The sequence below is a fragment of the Homalodisca vitripennis genome, chromosome 4 (genome assembly GCF_021130785.1).
Source record: "Homalodisca vitripennis isolate AUS2020 chromosome 4, UT_GWSS_2.1, whole genome shotgun sequence".
Taxonomy (NCBI): domain Eukaryota; kingdom Metazoa; phylum Arthropoda; class Insecta; order Hemiptera; family Cicadellidae; genus Homalodisca; species Homalodisca vitripennis.
The window spans coordinates 68,328,358-68,346,194 of NC_060210.1; the positions used below are offsets into that span (position 1 = coordinate 68,328,358).

At 33.5% G+C, this 17,837-nt stretch overlaps 1 protein-coding gene across 3 annotated transcripts in view; it reads left to right on the plus strand.

The window, feature by feature from the left end:
* Positions 1 to 17,837, plus strand: part of LOC124359468 (protein O-GlcNAcase) — a 44,926-nt gene that overhangs the window by 16,712 nt on the left and 10,377 nt on the right. Inside the window, exons 4-12 of one of the 3 annotated variants that reach the window (XM_046812227.1) lie at positions 722 to 884; positions 1,771 to 2,046; positions 2,988 to 3,319; positions 3,730 to 3,930; positions 6,108 to 6,181; positions 7,008 to 7,188; positions 7,568 to 7,742; positions 13,484 to 13,537; positions 17,327 to 17,412. In XM_046812227.1, the coding sequence (XP_046668183.1) occupies positions 722 to 884; positions 1,771 to 2,046; positions 2,988 to 3,319; positions 3,730 to 3,930; positions 6,108 to 6,181; positions 7,008 to 7,188; positions 7,568 to 7,742; positions 13,484 to 13,537; positions 17,327 to 17,412 (1,542 nt within the window). The remainder of the gene's footprint in view (positions 1 to 721; positions 885 to 1,770; positions 2,047 to 2,987; positions 3,320 to 3,729; positions 3,931 to 6,107; positions 6,182 to 7,007; positions 7,189 to 7,567; positions 7,743 to 13,483; positions 13,538 to 17,326; positions 17,413 to 17,837) is intronic. The other 2 variants (XM_046812228.1, XM_046812229.1) reach the window with 2 other exon arrangements.

The window sequence follows — 17,837 nt, forward strand, 5'->3', positions numbered from 1 at the left end:
GGACTGAGAAAACTATAGAAAAAGTTGGGATTTGCTATTTACTGAAGAGGGACCCAGTATTAGTTATATAAAAATTTATTTCATTCCTACACTAAACCAAGAACAAAGAATAATATATAGAACAGATATCAGAAACCAAGGACTTTTACAGTGATGTATCAGGTGTACCTATATTCATACTTTACCTGATGAAATTTGCATTAACACTGAAATGATATGTTCCTCAGATATGCCAATTTCCATTTCAAAATTATCATAGGGTTCCAGTGCTGTCACTAAGAAAGCTACAGACTTTGACCTTAGGATTCCTCCACACTGGTTTAAAATATTTTAGGTCTTAAATCGTTGGAAATGTTAATAATTAAATATCATGGAATGCTGCATAAAAATTTTAGTTATTTCATTGGTGCTTATAAAAATTATTTCACTCCGCGATATACCAAGTATGATGGCCCCGAAATACTGTCATTTACATAAGTAGTTTTGATGAATACAATTCTTTTAAAGTAAATGAGAACATTTCTGCTAACCATAACTAACCTGAGAATGCTTGGTATGCTAAGGATGTGTCTATGATGTCCATGTTATTTAGTAGGAAATTGCATTTAAAGCCATGGGTATTAATTAGTATATTGAACTAGTATTTTTTTTTCTTCAGGAAACAGAATAACAGAAGTAATAATAATCTATTCCTAGTACTGTATATTCTATTGATTTTTAGGTGTCAGTTACAAATGAGATCTACCAACACCTGGGACAACCACGATTCATGATCTGTCCCACACAGTACTGTGCAGCACGTGCCATGCCCAACGTCTCTAACTCTGAGTACCTCACCACTCTGGGCTCTAAGCTGGCTCCAGAGATAGACATCATGTGGACAGGTTTGTTTACTTTTAGGAAATAGTCATCCAGAAACAAAATAGATTGGTCTTTTTCTTCGTCAGGCTGGGTTTGTGGCTGTTATTATAATTAAACATGGTTTTTGTTTCTATATTAATTTTCAAGTATTTTACAATGTTGGAGAAGTAATTATACGCACTTGCAGAAATGTTCTTGTATTTTCAGAAATATTAGTTCTCATTAGTTGGATCATCAAATTCAGAAAATTGTAAATTAGTTGTGTTTTATGGAATTAAGGTTAGAACGTGTTTGGAAACATTCATTACATAAATTTAACATAATTAGGAATGGCCGGGAGTAATTTTCTGGATTTTCCATTGAAAAACTTAAGATCTTTCCAATCAATCTGTGTTTTTAACAATAAGTGATTTTCAAGTAAAAATATTAAAAGTAGTATTGGGCATGTTTACCTGTTCTTTACATTGTGGAAAGAAGTGAGGGTATCATTTTGAATTCTTCTTTGGATATCTACTGTAGTTGAATGGTAGTTTTAGAATGTAGACATTGATTTGCTACAGTTCTTTTTTCCCATATCATTTACATTGTTGTTATATTAAGCAATAAATTTAAATGGTACCTGATCTTACATTTTTCTTAACTTATACTTTATAAACAACTCGTATCAGTATAAACAGTTCCATATTACATTACATTGTTTCCAAAATTTAATGATGTTATGTACAAGTTTATTTTTTTTTTAGATTTTCTCATAATTGTATGTATTCAGAAAAGAAATAGGAGTGTAGTATTTTTAAAATACAATCAAGTAAAAGAAGATATGTGGTGGAAATCAGACCTAAGTAAACTACATGTAAGAATTAAAACATGATTGTTTACCCTATTCTATATGTGATTGCACGATTGTAGGTAACAAAGTTATATCGCGGGTGGTGACCGTGGAATCCATTGAGGAGATAACGGAAGTGCTGAAGAGGCCGCCTCTGATCTGGGACAACCTGCACGCCAATGACTATGATCAGAAGCGGGTGTTCCTGGGCCCATACCAGGGTAGATCTCCTGATCTAATCCCGCGGCTACGTGGCGTTCTTACCAATCCCAACTGTGAGTTTGGTGCAAACTTCGTGGCAATTCACACACTTGCGCAGTGGTCCCGCTGCAATGTGGATGGGCGACGTGATATAAGTGAGTAATGTGTTTAAAGCTCAGTGTTGATGATGGATATAAGGATTTTAGATATTTCTATACTTATGATATGTAACATAAATTGAATCAACATTTTTATAACTGGTAACTTTCCCTCAACTTCGGGTGTCATCTAAGACGTGGATGAATAAATTTCTCTTTATCTTATATCTTGGGTAATGACAACTGAGAGAGTTATATTCATTTTCAAAATGTTAGTTTTAGTAACTTAGTGATTGTATATGTCATATAGATATGAACGTTTTAACAAAAAATGAAATGGGAACTATTACTTAACAACTATTGAGTATATTGATTGTTAATTTAGATATGGGTAGGACTTAATACGGCTAAAATATAGTAAGGAAATTTTGGTTGCTAAAAAAGAAGCATTCGTTGCATTAGTGTACATAAAACACTACTTCCAATATTATTATACCATGAAAAATATTATAATATTATTATTATTTGTCATGAAAAATACAATACCAATACTTATAGAGGTAAAATGCAATCATTCAATATTTACTGATTGGATTCCTAATAAAATATTTTTGAATGTGTTTGTAACAGACAAATAAGAGATTATGCATTAAAATTCAATAATTAATGTGTTCACCTAGAATTAAAATAGATATCAAATAAGTTGGGGATTAACAATTTAGCCAAATAGTTTGTGACACCCACTACCTTTCTGAGAGTTAACGCCAGGTCCTGTGTTGAGACTCATTAAGAAACAGTGTATTTGCTACAAAACCAGTCAGATGCTAGTTGTAACAGCATACAGTGGTTTCCCATAGCAGTGGATATCTCACAGTAACTAGAGTAGAGTAGAGTGGTGTTATCTGTAAAGAGTGAAGGAGTACTATTTATTACAAAAAGAATTCAATTTAATGAAATTTTAAACCAACTAAAGTATAATTCTGGTAATGTATTGTCAGATGACAGTGTGTCAGCCGACATCAAGCTAGAGACAGAAACAGAAGATGGAGGAGTAGGGGAGGATGTGCCTTCGTCTCTCCCGGCCAACATGTACCATCCACGTCGTGCACTGCGCAACGCTATTACAGAATGGCTGCCAGAGTTCTTCCGTGTGAAGCAGGCATGGGGACCCATCACGAAGCCCCAACCTGCGCTTCCATTGCCTCTTCCTCTGCCAGTTATCATCCCGTCTGTTAACACGTGCATGTCCGTCACCACCACCACCAACACCTCTGCCACTACTGGTCAAAACAACAATCAACTGCAAGCACTGGCTGAGGTGTGCTCATCGGTATGTAATGTTCTCAAGCTGGATTTAATTTGTGATTCATTCTATAGTTAACTTATCCTAGTGTTATCAAGAGTACACGTAAATAAGCTTATTGTTGCATTTATTTACAGTTCACCTTCCCTTAATGCAGCATCTGGAATCTGTTGACTTCTGGAGCCATGTTAGTCTGAAAAGATAGAAAAAGTTGACAACAAAGATGCTCAAAACGAATAATGTTTCGACATCAGAGATGGAGATTCAAGGCGCAGCATTGAGGGGAAGGTGAACTGGAGCAAAACGCAGCTTTCATATTAAATCAACCCATCCCACCATGGCTACATTGTGTGTAATAAGCTTATTGTTATACTTTTAGTATGAAACTAAGTACATAATTAAATTTACTAGAATTCAACTAAGAATACATATTAAAGCAGGTAAATGGCAACGAGAGCATGATGCAGCCAACAACCGGTCCAGTGGTGATGAACTCTTTGATCTCTGAGAGCAAAGTGCTGAGTGAACCCATGGACTGTAACTCTACCCCTGCCAACTCACCTGCTTCCAACTCTCCCGCCCACTCCAAGACAGGGTTGGGGACAGCCTCTGACGTTCCCATGGCTGACACCAACTCGGTGAGTACTGCTGCACGATAACTTTTAAATATTTTAAACTTTGTTTGACCACACAAAAAATGGTTTAAAAACATTAAATTCTACATCTAAACCATTATGATGTTATTATTTACATGAGTTTGAAGTGCTTGTTAAAAAACACCTTTTATTTGCCTTTTATTGATGTGGTTTTGTCATTTGACGAGTTTATTTTATTATGTTATGCATTTTGTTATCTAAACTAAATTATGTTGCATGGTAATTACATTATTTATTGAAAATAAATGCCAGAAATATTTTAAGATATTATGCTTTCAGACTTCAAAATTGATGCTACAACAATTTTGTCATAACAACAGTAATGTACAACCAATGATTTATCTATATTCATAATAAACTGATTCTATTTGCTGCACAGGAGGTAACAGTGAATGTATCAGTGGTTGATAATTGTTCAATTTCTCTATAGTGACAACAATAAAAACTAATAAAACAAAAATTATTGACGTATTATAAGTAGTAATGCATAAAAGAAAAAACATACTAGTCTCACTGAAATATAACTTTTTAGCATGCTGTTTGATGGCTGGTTCTGACACTATCATTGACAGAACCAATTGCAGTAATAGCAAATTACTGGCTAAAGTTAGTAAGCTCAGTTAAACACCTGAGTGCACATTGTTCTTTTATTGTAACTAGTAACTTGAGTAAAACCAAATTATTTTCAAGTTATTAAGCAGTGAATATAGTACAGGGTGGCCACCCAACCGGGAATCGGCCAGAAATGTTATGCACCGGAAATCTCCTTGTATAAGAGGGAAAATCTTAACATCAATTTTTCTGTTTCTAAGTACTTTTGTAATCGGCAATTATTTGACTCCTTGAATCAGTAGTTGATGAACCTCAAATATTGTGATTTGTTAAACTCGTGTGGGTCCTTCAAGATCATACCTTGCCATAACTTGTCCACAATCCTGGCCGTAGGGTAGCAGACATTAGGTGTGATGTTGGCAGCATTGCCACCAGCCACCACAGGCAATGCTGCTTGTTCACCTATCAGCAGCCAGCAAGTGTTCCATCAGTGTAGACAACACCTCGGTCTGAAACCTTGCCTGCTGACTCACTGTAGATCCCTCAGGGGCAGCCTCCAACACCAAGAGCAGGGGTAATTTTGGCATTAACTAGAAGAGACAGAGAGTCCACCACGATTACCATAAAAAAATCCATAACAAACTTGTGAGCTGGATGTTGCTGAGGATGCTGTCTTGAACTGTGATTGAAGATCGATGATGCAAACCAAAAGACTGCACTGGGCTGGGATGTCGCCGAATTGTTAACAGACTTCGTGGACAGTGCTTTGTTATTACGTTCTAATTCAAGCTTTCACTTATAGAAAAGCATGAAGAATGAGTGTAATTTATATACAAATTACAACATCATAATATGTAACCAAAGTGTAATGTGTTAAAATTTAATACTGATTAAAAAATAACTGATATGTTAATTAAGGGGAAGTTTGATTGTCCACTGCCCTTTGATATTATCAATCACTTTTGAAAACGGTTTTTCAATGGTAAAATGGTATTTCCCCCTGGAAGTAATTAAGCACAACTGTCTAAATTAAATTGCATGGAAATAAAAATCATATTTTAGAAAATTATGAAGTAATTTTTTTTTTATTTTAGGAACATATCCATTGACAGTGACAACAGTATACTAAGCTGTTTAGAATGGTATCTTTTATTACAATAAATAAATAATTTTTAGTTTGTTTCGTGTTATAATTGTATTCTGAAATACTTTTTTCTGAAATATTTCCGATCACTTCATCTTTTCTTTCCCAGTTTTACTTTTAGTACTTATCAGTATCTATTGTTCAGGAGCTAGGTAATTTCCTAAGGTCCTCAAGTTTAGATCCTGAGACGAGGATTTCTTCATGTAGTATAGGAATTTAATTGTGTATTTCCCAGTTAGAAATTACAGTGTGTACTTTTCAGTTAGGATTTTCTCAATGATTCATTTTAATAATCACTGAACAAAATCTTGATTATACTTCTTTCCTGCATTGAATTACATGGCTCTGCAAATATTGCTTTAATCTTTTTACAGAAACAAAAGTCACTGCTCTCATAATAGAATTGTAGCATAATCTGGTAGGTAAGAGCAAATGACTTTACTAACTTGTTTTGTGATTGCAGGGGTCAGGTGCACTCAGTAACTCTAGCAGCATGACTATGCAAGTAGAGCCGGCTGTAGATGTTGCTCCAGAGCGGTGAGTATTTATGAGTAATTTTTGTTTATCCTTAATTATTCTGTGCACTCCCAAGAGGCATAACTGTAAATACCTTTCCTTGACACAAAGGACCTTTTAATAGTTCTTGCCCGTGCCATAACTATCACCAAGGTAAAGAATGAGCAGAGCAATTTAGGGATCTCAACATCACTTTATCAATCAAATATATTATGTTAAGAAGGAAAATAAGTGCAAAATTTTCAAAACTGCTAATGTTTCATAGGAGCTCGCATTATAAAAACAAGATCCAAATGAATACTAATTAACCTCTGATAACTCAATTTAGTTTTTGAGGTAATGCCAAGGTAATGTTACTCCCCTAAATCTGACATCTGAGGAATAATTGCACTACCACCCAAGGTGAATGAGGAAGTTGTAACTGTTATGGCTTTATTAATTTCATCCATCATGCTGCCACCTCAACCTGTTCCTGAGTGTATTTACCACCTTTACTCAGCAAGCAAGAGAAGATAGTGGCTAAAACCAACCAACATCTTGTAGCTCACATCTTGAGTTGAGATAAACCCCTCAAAAACATCCATAAAACAAATTGGCAATTACAATTCAACCTGCTGAAATGATTAAAAGTATAAAGGTCGTAGCGGTGTGCTCTTTATGTCTCTTTCATGCTTTATTCAATTGCAGATAGTAGTCATCTTTGTCCATTAGGCTTTGTCTCTGGTCACAATCACGAGTATAAGCAGACCAAACAGTAAATCAGCATTCATACTCTAGTTGAAACTCAACATAATTTTGTTTGTTCCTTCTACCTGTAAGATACAATGTTTGTTGTGTTTGCTCCTAGGCCACGAGACTTAGATAAAGAGCTGACAATAGAGGATTTGGCACTGTTGTGTGATCTGTTCTACCTCCCGTTTGAGCATGGTAGTCAGGGAGTACAGCTGCTGCAGGAATTCAACTGGCTCAAGTCCAATGCTCACCTCATCGCACTCCACAACCACAAGACTCCAGAAAAAACACCAGAGGTGAGATTCGCAGTTAATTTGATCTTTATCTTTACATTATCAGGAAATGTTTAAGGCTATTAATGAGTATAAATAACATTCTTGGCTGGAGCCATCAGTCAGTTACTGAGTTTGTTGTTGGGAACTGCAAGAGAATAGAGCTTGCATAGTACTAATTCTAATAGGAATAACCCAAGAAAATAAAAAATAAAAGGGAATATTTTATAACCTTCTCTTCATAGTCATTTTATGCTTAGGTTTTTCAACTCATTGTGACAACCCAAGGCATATATCACTCACTGCTTCTCATTGGCTGGGATAAAATGGTTACAATCACCCCTTTCCTGTTGGTTGGTAGGACCCAGAGCCATAGATAATGGACTGTTGTTTGTGTACGTAGGTGGAGGAGTGGCACGAGCGAGCAGCCAAGCTAGAAGAGATCAGTCAGAATGTGAACCGGCTCTTTCAGCGGATAACCTTCTGCAATAACCGAGAACTCCTGTACGACTTGTATCCCTATGTGTGGGACATGAGAGGAGTCATCTCTCTGCTCAACTCCTACATCAAGTGGTTAGGTCAGTACACTTATCTATGTGTGGTTTTAAATGGCCTGTATTTTAACACACTATTACTGAAAGACAAAATATTAAATAGGGACAGTTTCCTATACAAACCAAAACTACTGAATATAGTTTTGAGTTCATTGGTACAAGAAACACATAGAATTCATAAAAGAAATAATTTCAGTAGGAACTATTATAAAGTCATATTAAAGTAATGTTTACGGCATTTCACTTAACTTCCACTTACCTAAATACTCATTACAACATTTTGGCACTATACAGAACATTTGACAGTGACGTTGGTAGTTTTATAGATGGTCCTCGACAGCTATTATAACAATGTTAGAACGTAATAAAAAATGCATTTTACTAGGAGACATGAATAGTAACCTTTTTGCACCTGACGATATTACTAACAGATATTTAAACTGCCTTATTGGTCATGGACTTGTACAATGTGTGGACAAAGCGACTCGGGTGACGGAGCACAGCACGACCTGCCTGGACCACGTGTTTGTGAGATACAACGACATGCAGAGTGTGCAGGCCGCCGTGCTGCACACCGCCGTCACTGACCACTACAGCACCGGCCTCAGGATCACGGTCCACACGCGACTGCCACTGACACACCACTAGCACCGATTACGTATACTGACGAAAAAACTGTGTTTACCGAGTGTCTTATCACCTCAAACTGGATCCCGTCCTGAATTGTTATGATGTCAACGAATGTTCAGCCAATTTTTCGGGCGTGATTACTGAATCTTTATCTATCGCTAAAAAAGAAATAAAACATCCACAACACGGAAGAAAAAACTTAAGCCATGGATTTCCAATGACTTAGTAAACTTGATTCGTAAAAAGGGATAAAATTAGTAAAATCTTAAAAAAAAACAACCTTTTTAATCGTGATCTTAGAACTTATTATAATATGTTAAGACGTGATTTAAGCAACTCAATAAAATCTACAAAGCGGGATTACTATAGAATGAAATTAAATGACTGTAGAAAAAATGCTAAATTGTTTTGGGGAAATTATTAACGAATTAATTGGGAGGAATAAATGTAGGGATAACTTTCCTATTCAAAGATTTCTACCAGGTGCACCTATATTGAGCAAGGAGGTTTTAAAACAGGTTGCCAATGATTTCAATGATTTTTTTTTTCGGCTGTTGGCAAAACCCTGGTCCGACGAGATTGATTCAGGGGGGGATCCCGGTGGTACGTGACTCTGATTACTGGCTGAACACTGAATTCTCACTACAGACTGTGACTGAACATGACGTAATACGCCAGGTCAATGGCCTGAGGGGTGGTTCCGCACCGGGATGGACGGGGTCTCGGCTAACCTCTTCAAGGCTAATATCCATGTTATTTCTCAACAGTTAACACATTTAATTAACTTAAGTATCTCAACTGGTGTATTTCCCGATAATTTTAAGCTAGCAAAAATCTTTCCTCTTTTCAAATCTAATGAATTTACAAACAAAAACAACTTCCGTCCCATCTCATTGTTTAAGCGTTTTCTCTAAGGTTTTAGAACGAATAGTTAAGGGATCAACTCGTCTCATTTTTACAAAACCATAACATTTTAAGTGAGTGTCAGTATGGATTTAGGCCGGACAAAAAAGTATCAATGACGCATTATTTGATATCAAACAGAGATTTTAAACAAAAGTATTTCAAAAAATAATAGGTGCATGCTTGTTTTTTTTGGATTTAAAAAAAGCATTCGACTCTGTGGATCGCACTATTTTGTTAACAAAATTAGAAATGATAGGAGTCCGCGGCATTGCGCTAGCGTGGTTCCGCAGCTACCTGAGCGAGAGGCGACAGGTTGTGTCCATCTGCGGAGAGAACAGTGATCCTCAAAATGTGGATTATGGTGTGATTCAAGGTAGTACATTGGGACCTATTTTGTTTTTAATATATATAAACAATATTTCTAAACTAAATCTGTATGGAAAACTCTTTTTGTTTGCGGATGACAGCTTAATTTTTATTTCTGGTAACAACTGGATGGAAGTACAGGAAAAGGCTACAAAACGACTTAATGATTTTGAAAAAATGGTTAGATCTAGATCAAAATTTTCTCTCACTAAATATATCTAAGACAAAATTTCTACCTATTTCTTTGAACAATAATTCAGATTACAATTTAAATAGTTTGAGAATTCATCAATGCGGCAATTCTGCAAATTTAACATGTGGATGTAAAAGTATTGAACGTGTTACAAGTTACAAATATCTAGGTGTAATTTTCGATCATCGCCTTAAATGGTCTGATCATATAGCCTATATTCAAGCAAAAGTAAAGAAAATATATTTTCGCTTTCAGAAGATTAAGTGATGTTTTAAATGAAAAGGAAATTAAAATAACGTACTGCGCTTATGTCCAATCTCTTCTTACATTTGGTAACATTGCTTGGGGCGGTGCATTAAAATCATTTTTGGAGCCCCTTTACATAACACAAAAATGTATCTTAAAAGCAGGATTAAGGAAAAATAAGCGTTATCCTACTGACACTCTTTTTCACGAATCTTCACTCCTTTCCTTGCGACAGTTGTACATAAAGCATCTTTTAATTCATATTTATAAATATTACAACATAATTTTTCCCAGAAACATCACATTCTTATAATACCAGGCATGCAGTTAATGTCGGTATTACCTGTTACAAGGTTAGTTAAATCAGTTTCAATAAACAAATTCCTTTTATATTTCCCATGTATTATTCAGAAACATTTGCAAAAAACTTCAGTCACTTCAAATTAATTCGAATCAACTTCAATTTCAATTTTTAAGAAAAACGTTAATTTTTTTCCTTCTACAGATTGGCCTCGAGGGAGCCGAGGCCCTAATCTTATCAGAATATGGGCGGGCTTGACCTTGGTCCTTTCTCTCACCCCTCCCCCCTCCGATATCATCTGTCATTCATCTACATTTCAAAGTGATAACTATTTCAAATAAATTATATATAAATTTTTTGGTCCGGTTTTGTATAATTTAATTTATTATTGTTATTGTTGCTCTTTCGTTTGCGTCTGAACCATACCCGGCAAAACAAACTAACATTTAATTTCTGTAAAAGATAGCGTCTCTAGCCTACGCACAGGCTGCTTGCCCATGTAGGCTAATTTCCTACAAATATATATTAAGAAATTACAATATTTAAAATTTCATTGTTAAAAAAAATTTGCAAACGCATTTGTAATCTCTGTACCTATAAGAAGATTGTGGAAATAAATTTATATTTCATTTCATTTCATATTTCATTTCATTTCATTTCAATGTATGTTATAAGAAATTATAAAAAGATGTACCACTATATTTTTCACAATTTCCATTAATCCACCACCTGTTAATAAACGCTCTATAACATTACACCATGTTCAGCATATTTGTGAGCTGATTATTTTTAAGTGGTAAAAATATGCTCTGTGCACATATAATTTAATTTTTTGTATAATATTTAAGGCCATTAGATGTTGTATAAAGATGTTTATTAGTTGCAGTTGTTATTATTTGATTTAATGTCATTAGTGCAATACTGGATTATCCAAAATGATGGACAGCACTCATACAATACTGCTTGATTTGGGCTTGGTATGTCAAAGTGTTTGTTATTATGTTATTACAATCACATATAAATGGAAACATCTTTTTAAACAACTGGAAATTACAAAAATTGTATACCAACTTCAAAATTGATACACTATCTATGGCTGCAAAGCCCTTATAGTTTTATAATAAAATGATATATGTATTGTAAACAATTTTACAGTGAATTAAACCAAAGATACTTAGTACAACTCAAGTAAAAAGTAAAGTTTAAAAAATGTTTTAATTGTTCAATGTTTATTAAATTTGATGTCACAATAACCTAATTCAACAAAAACAACAATAGGATTAAATGTGTTATTATTGGTTTATAATTTACACGTATTAATATAAAGCTACTACGTTTCTCTTTATAAAAATGTACAAATTACTTACCAAAAGCACGCTTTAAAAAGTTGTTATTTAATTGTAGGAAATTGTTTTTCTGTGAGTCTCAAATCTCTTTGTAGAGGAAAAAGGGTTTTTAAGTTAAGAGAAAATCTATGTATATTGAGTCAGTTACGTAGAGTAAATTTTGTTGCATAATATTTTTAAAAAAATATTACCTTTCACTCCTGAATTCCCAATCTAAAATGCTGCAGTATCTTGAGTGATTATAGCTCTGGCCCAGATCCTAACAGTGAAAGTTAGTGATTAAAAATTAACTAAAATTAATATTGAATTTAGCTCCAGTTCACCTTCTTATGTGCAGCATCTGAAATCTGATGCTGTTGCAGACTTGACTCCTGAAATTTGAAGTCATGTTCGTCTGAATTAATCCAAAATTAGTCGGTAATGAAGAACGAAGGTGCTCAAAACGAAACCCCCCCTCCCCCCGCATTGTTTCAACATCAGAGGCACCCAGACTACGAAGACTATTTTTGGATCCCTTCAGACAAACATGACTACAGATTTCAGGAGCCATATCTGCTGGAGACTTCAGATGATTGCAAGTAAGAGGAAGATGAACTGGAGCAAAATTCAACATTCACATCGAATCAGCCCTTCCCACCATAACTGTTTTATATGTAAAAATTAATAGCTAAAATAATAATATAATTTTTTGAGTGTTTTAAATTTGAAGCTACATGTAAGCTTTTGAAAGTATAAATCTGCACATTGTCTAAGTTTAAACATCCTAATTTACAACATGGGTAGGCATTTACACTTATAATAAGAGAAAATGGCCTTTGCATAAATATTGTCTTGATTCTTATTTAACCTCTTGTAAGAGATTCAACAAGCTAAACCCTTTTATGCTGACATTAGTTTTGGATCTTTTTTATTGATAAAATTCATTTAACACTGTCAACATTTGTTCTCTTTTAATTTTCTCCCAAAAAGTCATCATTCTTAACAGAAAGTCCTATTTTTTTTGGAAATTTTTACTACTTAATTAAACTGGCTAACCCACTTATATACCATTCCAACACTTTTTGCACTTCCACCATAAATATCTGTAAACTGGTGATGGATTGTTATTGCCTTAACAGTTCTTGCATTCAAAAAGTGGATGACTGAATAAATCTTACTGTCAACAGGATTATCGATTGTTTTGGGCTATAAACATAAAATGTAGGACTAATCAATCATATTGGCATCTGCTAACATACTACTGTAGGCTAGTCACGAGACGACCCCTGATCTCTTTGCATAGTGGCAAATTCAAGACATTAATCACCTCTCTTGAGACTCCTATTTATAATCGTGTGCACTAATGTTTCAGACGTCATTGCTGACTTAAGTGCCTGCAAAAGAAGGTGATACCGCTACAATAGCGGCACCATGTACTGGGCCAGAGGTCGTCTCGTTGCTCACTTACAGTAGTAACACTGCGGAAGTATTAGAATGAAACAGTATTTCCAAACAATTAAGTTTGAAAACTGCCAAAATAGACCTTACATAGTGATCCAAATTGCAACTTCTTTAACAATTCATTCTCTTAGCTTTCAGAAAAAAGATGAATGTAAAAAGTTTGTTTTTACCAACTATAACTCAAATCAATAATACCAACAACACTTCTTAGTGTAGTATACTGTTGTAATTTCATTTTAGTTATTCCAGACTGTAATATTTCAATTTTGTTGGAAAAACTATTAGTATAGTAAAATTAATGTAACTTACTAATGAATTTTGTTTTTATTTTTCACAGCGAGCGGACATTTCCCCCAGATGGTTTCCAACTTCACTCTTGGCAACTACACCTGTACGAGTCTAATCTAACCTTCTCCTACCTAAGTATAACTAGCATGTGCTGCGCACTGCGTACATTCAGCGTAAATTGTCGCTTGGCATTTATGCTGAAATTAGAAGCAATGGTTTTTGGCCGTGAGCTTTTAACAGATGGCAAAGCGAGCTTAGGCACTCAATCGCAAGCGTTTAATCTTCTTTGCGTATACATCAGCAAAAATGTCACCAACTCATAGAAATTAATTTTCAGTTCACCCAAATGATTTAAAACCATTCTCTCCAGTGAGTTTTGTTTGGTTCCTGTTATTTAATTTATTATGTTATTTTTAACTTATTGCTTGTGGCAAGATTAGTTTTCGAGTCTGAAAATGTATAATTTTTTTATTTTAAACTGAAAGCACGAGAAATATATTAGGTTTGCTAATTATGATTGTTCTCAGTTTTGTATTTTCAAACTTCCAATCCTCATTAATTTTATATTAATTTGTCACTATTCTTGTATTTATATATACAATTGTAATTGACATAAGCAATAAGTGAACATTTCTGTTGATGGTGACATTTTTGTGTGAATATCTGCTCTAGCGTATTAATTTTGTTTGTTATTCCAGAGGCCCTATGATTTTGTGTCTGTTTGCAGGTGGAAAGAAGCTAGGCCAGTTAAACAGGTTATGGCCAGTTGCTTTGAGGCGAAGCAACTTGTTTAACTGTCTCCCAAATATGCATTGGCATCTTCTGTTTTAAAATTCAGCACTGAAGTTGATTTTTATTTGCAAATTAGCTTGTGTCGCGCGGCATAGGTAGGAGATTATGTGCGCAGGCGTATTTTATGTTTGATTTGTGTTTGCTGCTGCATTGTGAAAGTTTCTGTCGAACACGGTCAAAAACTATTGGTTCGTCTATTACATAAAATAAGGATTAAGTAACAGTTATGTTGTTTATTTAGGATCTGACCTATGAAGACCATGCTATGATATTAATTATTTTATCTTTACAGCTGAACCTTATTATACATATTTTTTGTAAGACATTAAAAATTGAATAAAAAAAATGGGAAGGATTTTTCATTTTTTTTTTTTTTATTTAGGTTTTATTAACGTTTTTATGAATTGGCTAGTTACAACAAATATTAAATAGTTTAGTTGTTGTACTTGGTAAATTTTTTATAAGAAGTAAGTGGTAAATACACTTCCAGTAGGAATGGCTGTATTAAGAAAAATCAGCTTTACGTGGAATCTATTTAAGTCGGATCTTTTTGGTTGACATTTTCTAATTTAAACACAATTAGGATGCCTAATATTACTTTTTGTAGAAAGCCTTTAGTTATTCTCTTATCACTGAGTTATTCCAAATAATTGGCTGCTTATTTTCTGAGTATAAACTTGTAGTGTACAACAAAAATTCAGCACATTTTAAATTTATTCCTAATCATGTACATTTTTTCTAACAATTATTCAGTTTATAATAATTTAAGAATTTTTTTATTTTGTTGTAATATAAATATAAAAATTCAATAATATTAACATTCACAGCCTATATACTGTGATACTAAACTTATAAAGATACTTGTGTGAAGTATTGATGTGTCGAAACCGAATCTGAATATAGAATGCACTGAATCTTCACACAAAAATTCTGTTGTACTTTGTGTTTTAAAACCCGTATATAGACAACCTAATTAACAAATTAGTAAATAATTTTTGCTTGTAAAGTTTTGCAAAATGTTACAATGATACAATGAAATAAAACAATATTTCATTTTAAAATTACATTACATTTACAGTTGATTCTATTACGGTTTTTTATCTTTATTCATACTAATTATAAATAAGTAATTTAACAGTTTCAGTCCAGTAGTAGACTTATTTGGTAACTACTACACATTTTTGAAATACATGTACCTATGCAGTAAAATCCACGCAAAAAAATATTTAAAAAATAAAAAAGGGATGCCCTTAACTAATATATATTATTTATTTCTAATCTTTAATCTATTAACCCTCCGACTGATAATAAGAAACTTCCAGAATAATAAACTGGTGTTTGTCTTTGTGTAGTATTAATATCAGATATTTAAAAAAATATACAGTAAATGATACGTAATAAGCGTTATATATTAATTTTTTTGTTAGAAACCAAAGAAAAATAATTAAATATGTGCACTTATTACAGTATTTTTTATTTGTACATAAATTGAAAAATGTGCATTGTAAATTTTTTTTATAAGTTTCACTCCTTTCATATGACTTGAGATAGTAAGATACTGTAAATGTACAAAATTACACAGTTTCGTAGTGAAAAAAGTATGTACTACTTTTTTTGCAGTACGCGTATCCATATTGGTGTTTGATGAATTCTTTGGGCAAGAGGAATATCAGATAATTATGAATTGTTGTCATTGTCAATATCGATTTTTTCATAACCCAACTCACATTCCACCGGTTCATAATCATTCAGACTACCTGATAACAAATAAATATCATCATGCACTTCATTGGTGTTTGATGAATTCTTTGGGCAAGAGGAATATCAGATAATTATGAATTGTTTTCATTGTCAATATCGATTTTTTCATAACCCAACTCACATTCCACCGGTTCATAATCATTCAGACTACCTGATAACAAATAAATATCATCATGCACTTCATTGGTGTTTGATGAATTCTTTGGGCAAGAGGAATATCAGATAATTATGAATTGTTTTCATTGTCAATATCGATTTTTTCATAACCCAACTCACATTCCACCGGTTCATAATCATTCAGACTACCTGATAACAAATAAATATCATCATGCACTTCATTTGCCGATATGTCACTTTCATCATCAGAACTCTAATATTTTCATCATCCAATAGTTTACGTATATCATTTGAACAAGGATCGCCCATTTCACAACATAACAATCAATCAATCATAAACAACAGCCTACATAATAACCCAGTAACAGTAGCAACAAATAACTTCAAGGCTGTGCAGCGCGACACCAGCTGTATAAGTCAGCTGTATGCCGTGCGGCCTTTTGATTGATAACAGCTTACAACGAGTAATATTACGAATATAAACTATATAAAATGAATTGCTGTTTATGGTAGAGGGTTCGACTGGTGCAAGTAATGCCTTTATAACTTAAATGGTTTTCGAGAAATAATAATGGTTTTCGATGGTACAGCCGTCAGTCATCAGTTGGAGGGTTAATCTTTATCATTTCCCATACAAAAATGTATGTTCTTTAATATTTTATTAAATATGTATAGGCCAACTTACAAAAATGTAACCAAGAAAATTGTACTAAATTCAAAAGTATTTATTATTTGGATAAGTGCTTAAAAAGAATATAGTATTTAGTAGTATATTTTATAAATTGATTATAAAAATAAAGTACATGTCATGTAATGTGGCTCAACATATAAAAAGAGTGCTTTTGCTCTGCCAGCATGGCTAATGGCAAGTGCTGACAGTAATAGAGCTATTTATGTCTTTTACATGACATACTGTATATAAATCAAAAGTAATTTTGTATAGACATAAATATGTATTAATTATGTAGGTATCATATTCGATTTCAAGAAAATTCTTATATGATATTTAAACATCAATTTTCTAATTATCCAGTGCATCTTTTAAGCTTGGAAGTAAAACTATCCAATAGATGTGTTTTTTATTTGGAAAAGATTAAAGATGATGTTTTGCATTTTTAATTCTATATAATTGAATGTTCTTATTCCAAGACCCGATGATTGAGTATGCTGTGTTGTTGCCGTTTTATGTTAATTTAATACTTAAACTTGTTGGTTGATCCAGGGTTTTCCAAAGGCTGGAAAGAAAGCTTCATGTCTGGAGATCAGGAACCTTGGGTTTTCAGGGGCGGACTCACGGCAGACCTGCAAGTAGGTAGACCAAGCGCATTGCGAACGCATTAACAGTTGTGCAGGCGGCATGCGGCGCAGCAGCTAAAGCAATGCAACTTTTATTGGCATACAATATTTTTCCTTCCTTATTTTTACATACACTTTTTTTTGTTAAATCGTTTTCAACATTTTGTTCTCTAAACATTCAGTTATTTTAAAATGAAATAAAAAGAAATGACGAATCTTAACCTTCATGATACTACCCTCCCAAACTCTACTTGAATACTGTAATTAAAAGGTGCTTAGAATCTTCTTGTGGCTTCTAGTAACGAACAATCGTTTGTTTTATTTGCGTAATCATTTTACAAAAAACATTCAGTGAAATTTTACATTATATTATTATTTATTGAAGGTAACAAGTTCTGTGCAAAAAAACTTGTTTTACTAATTTTAAAATGGTACAA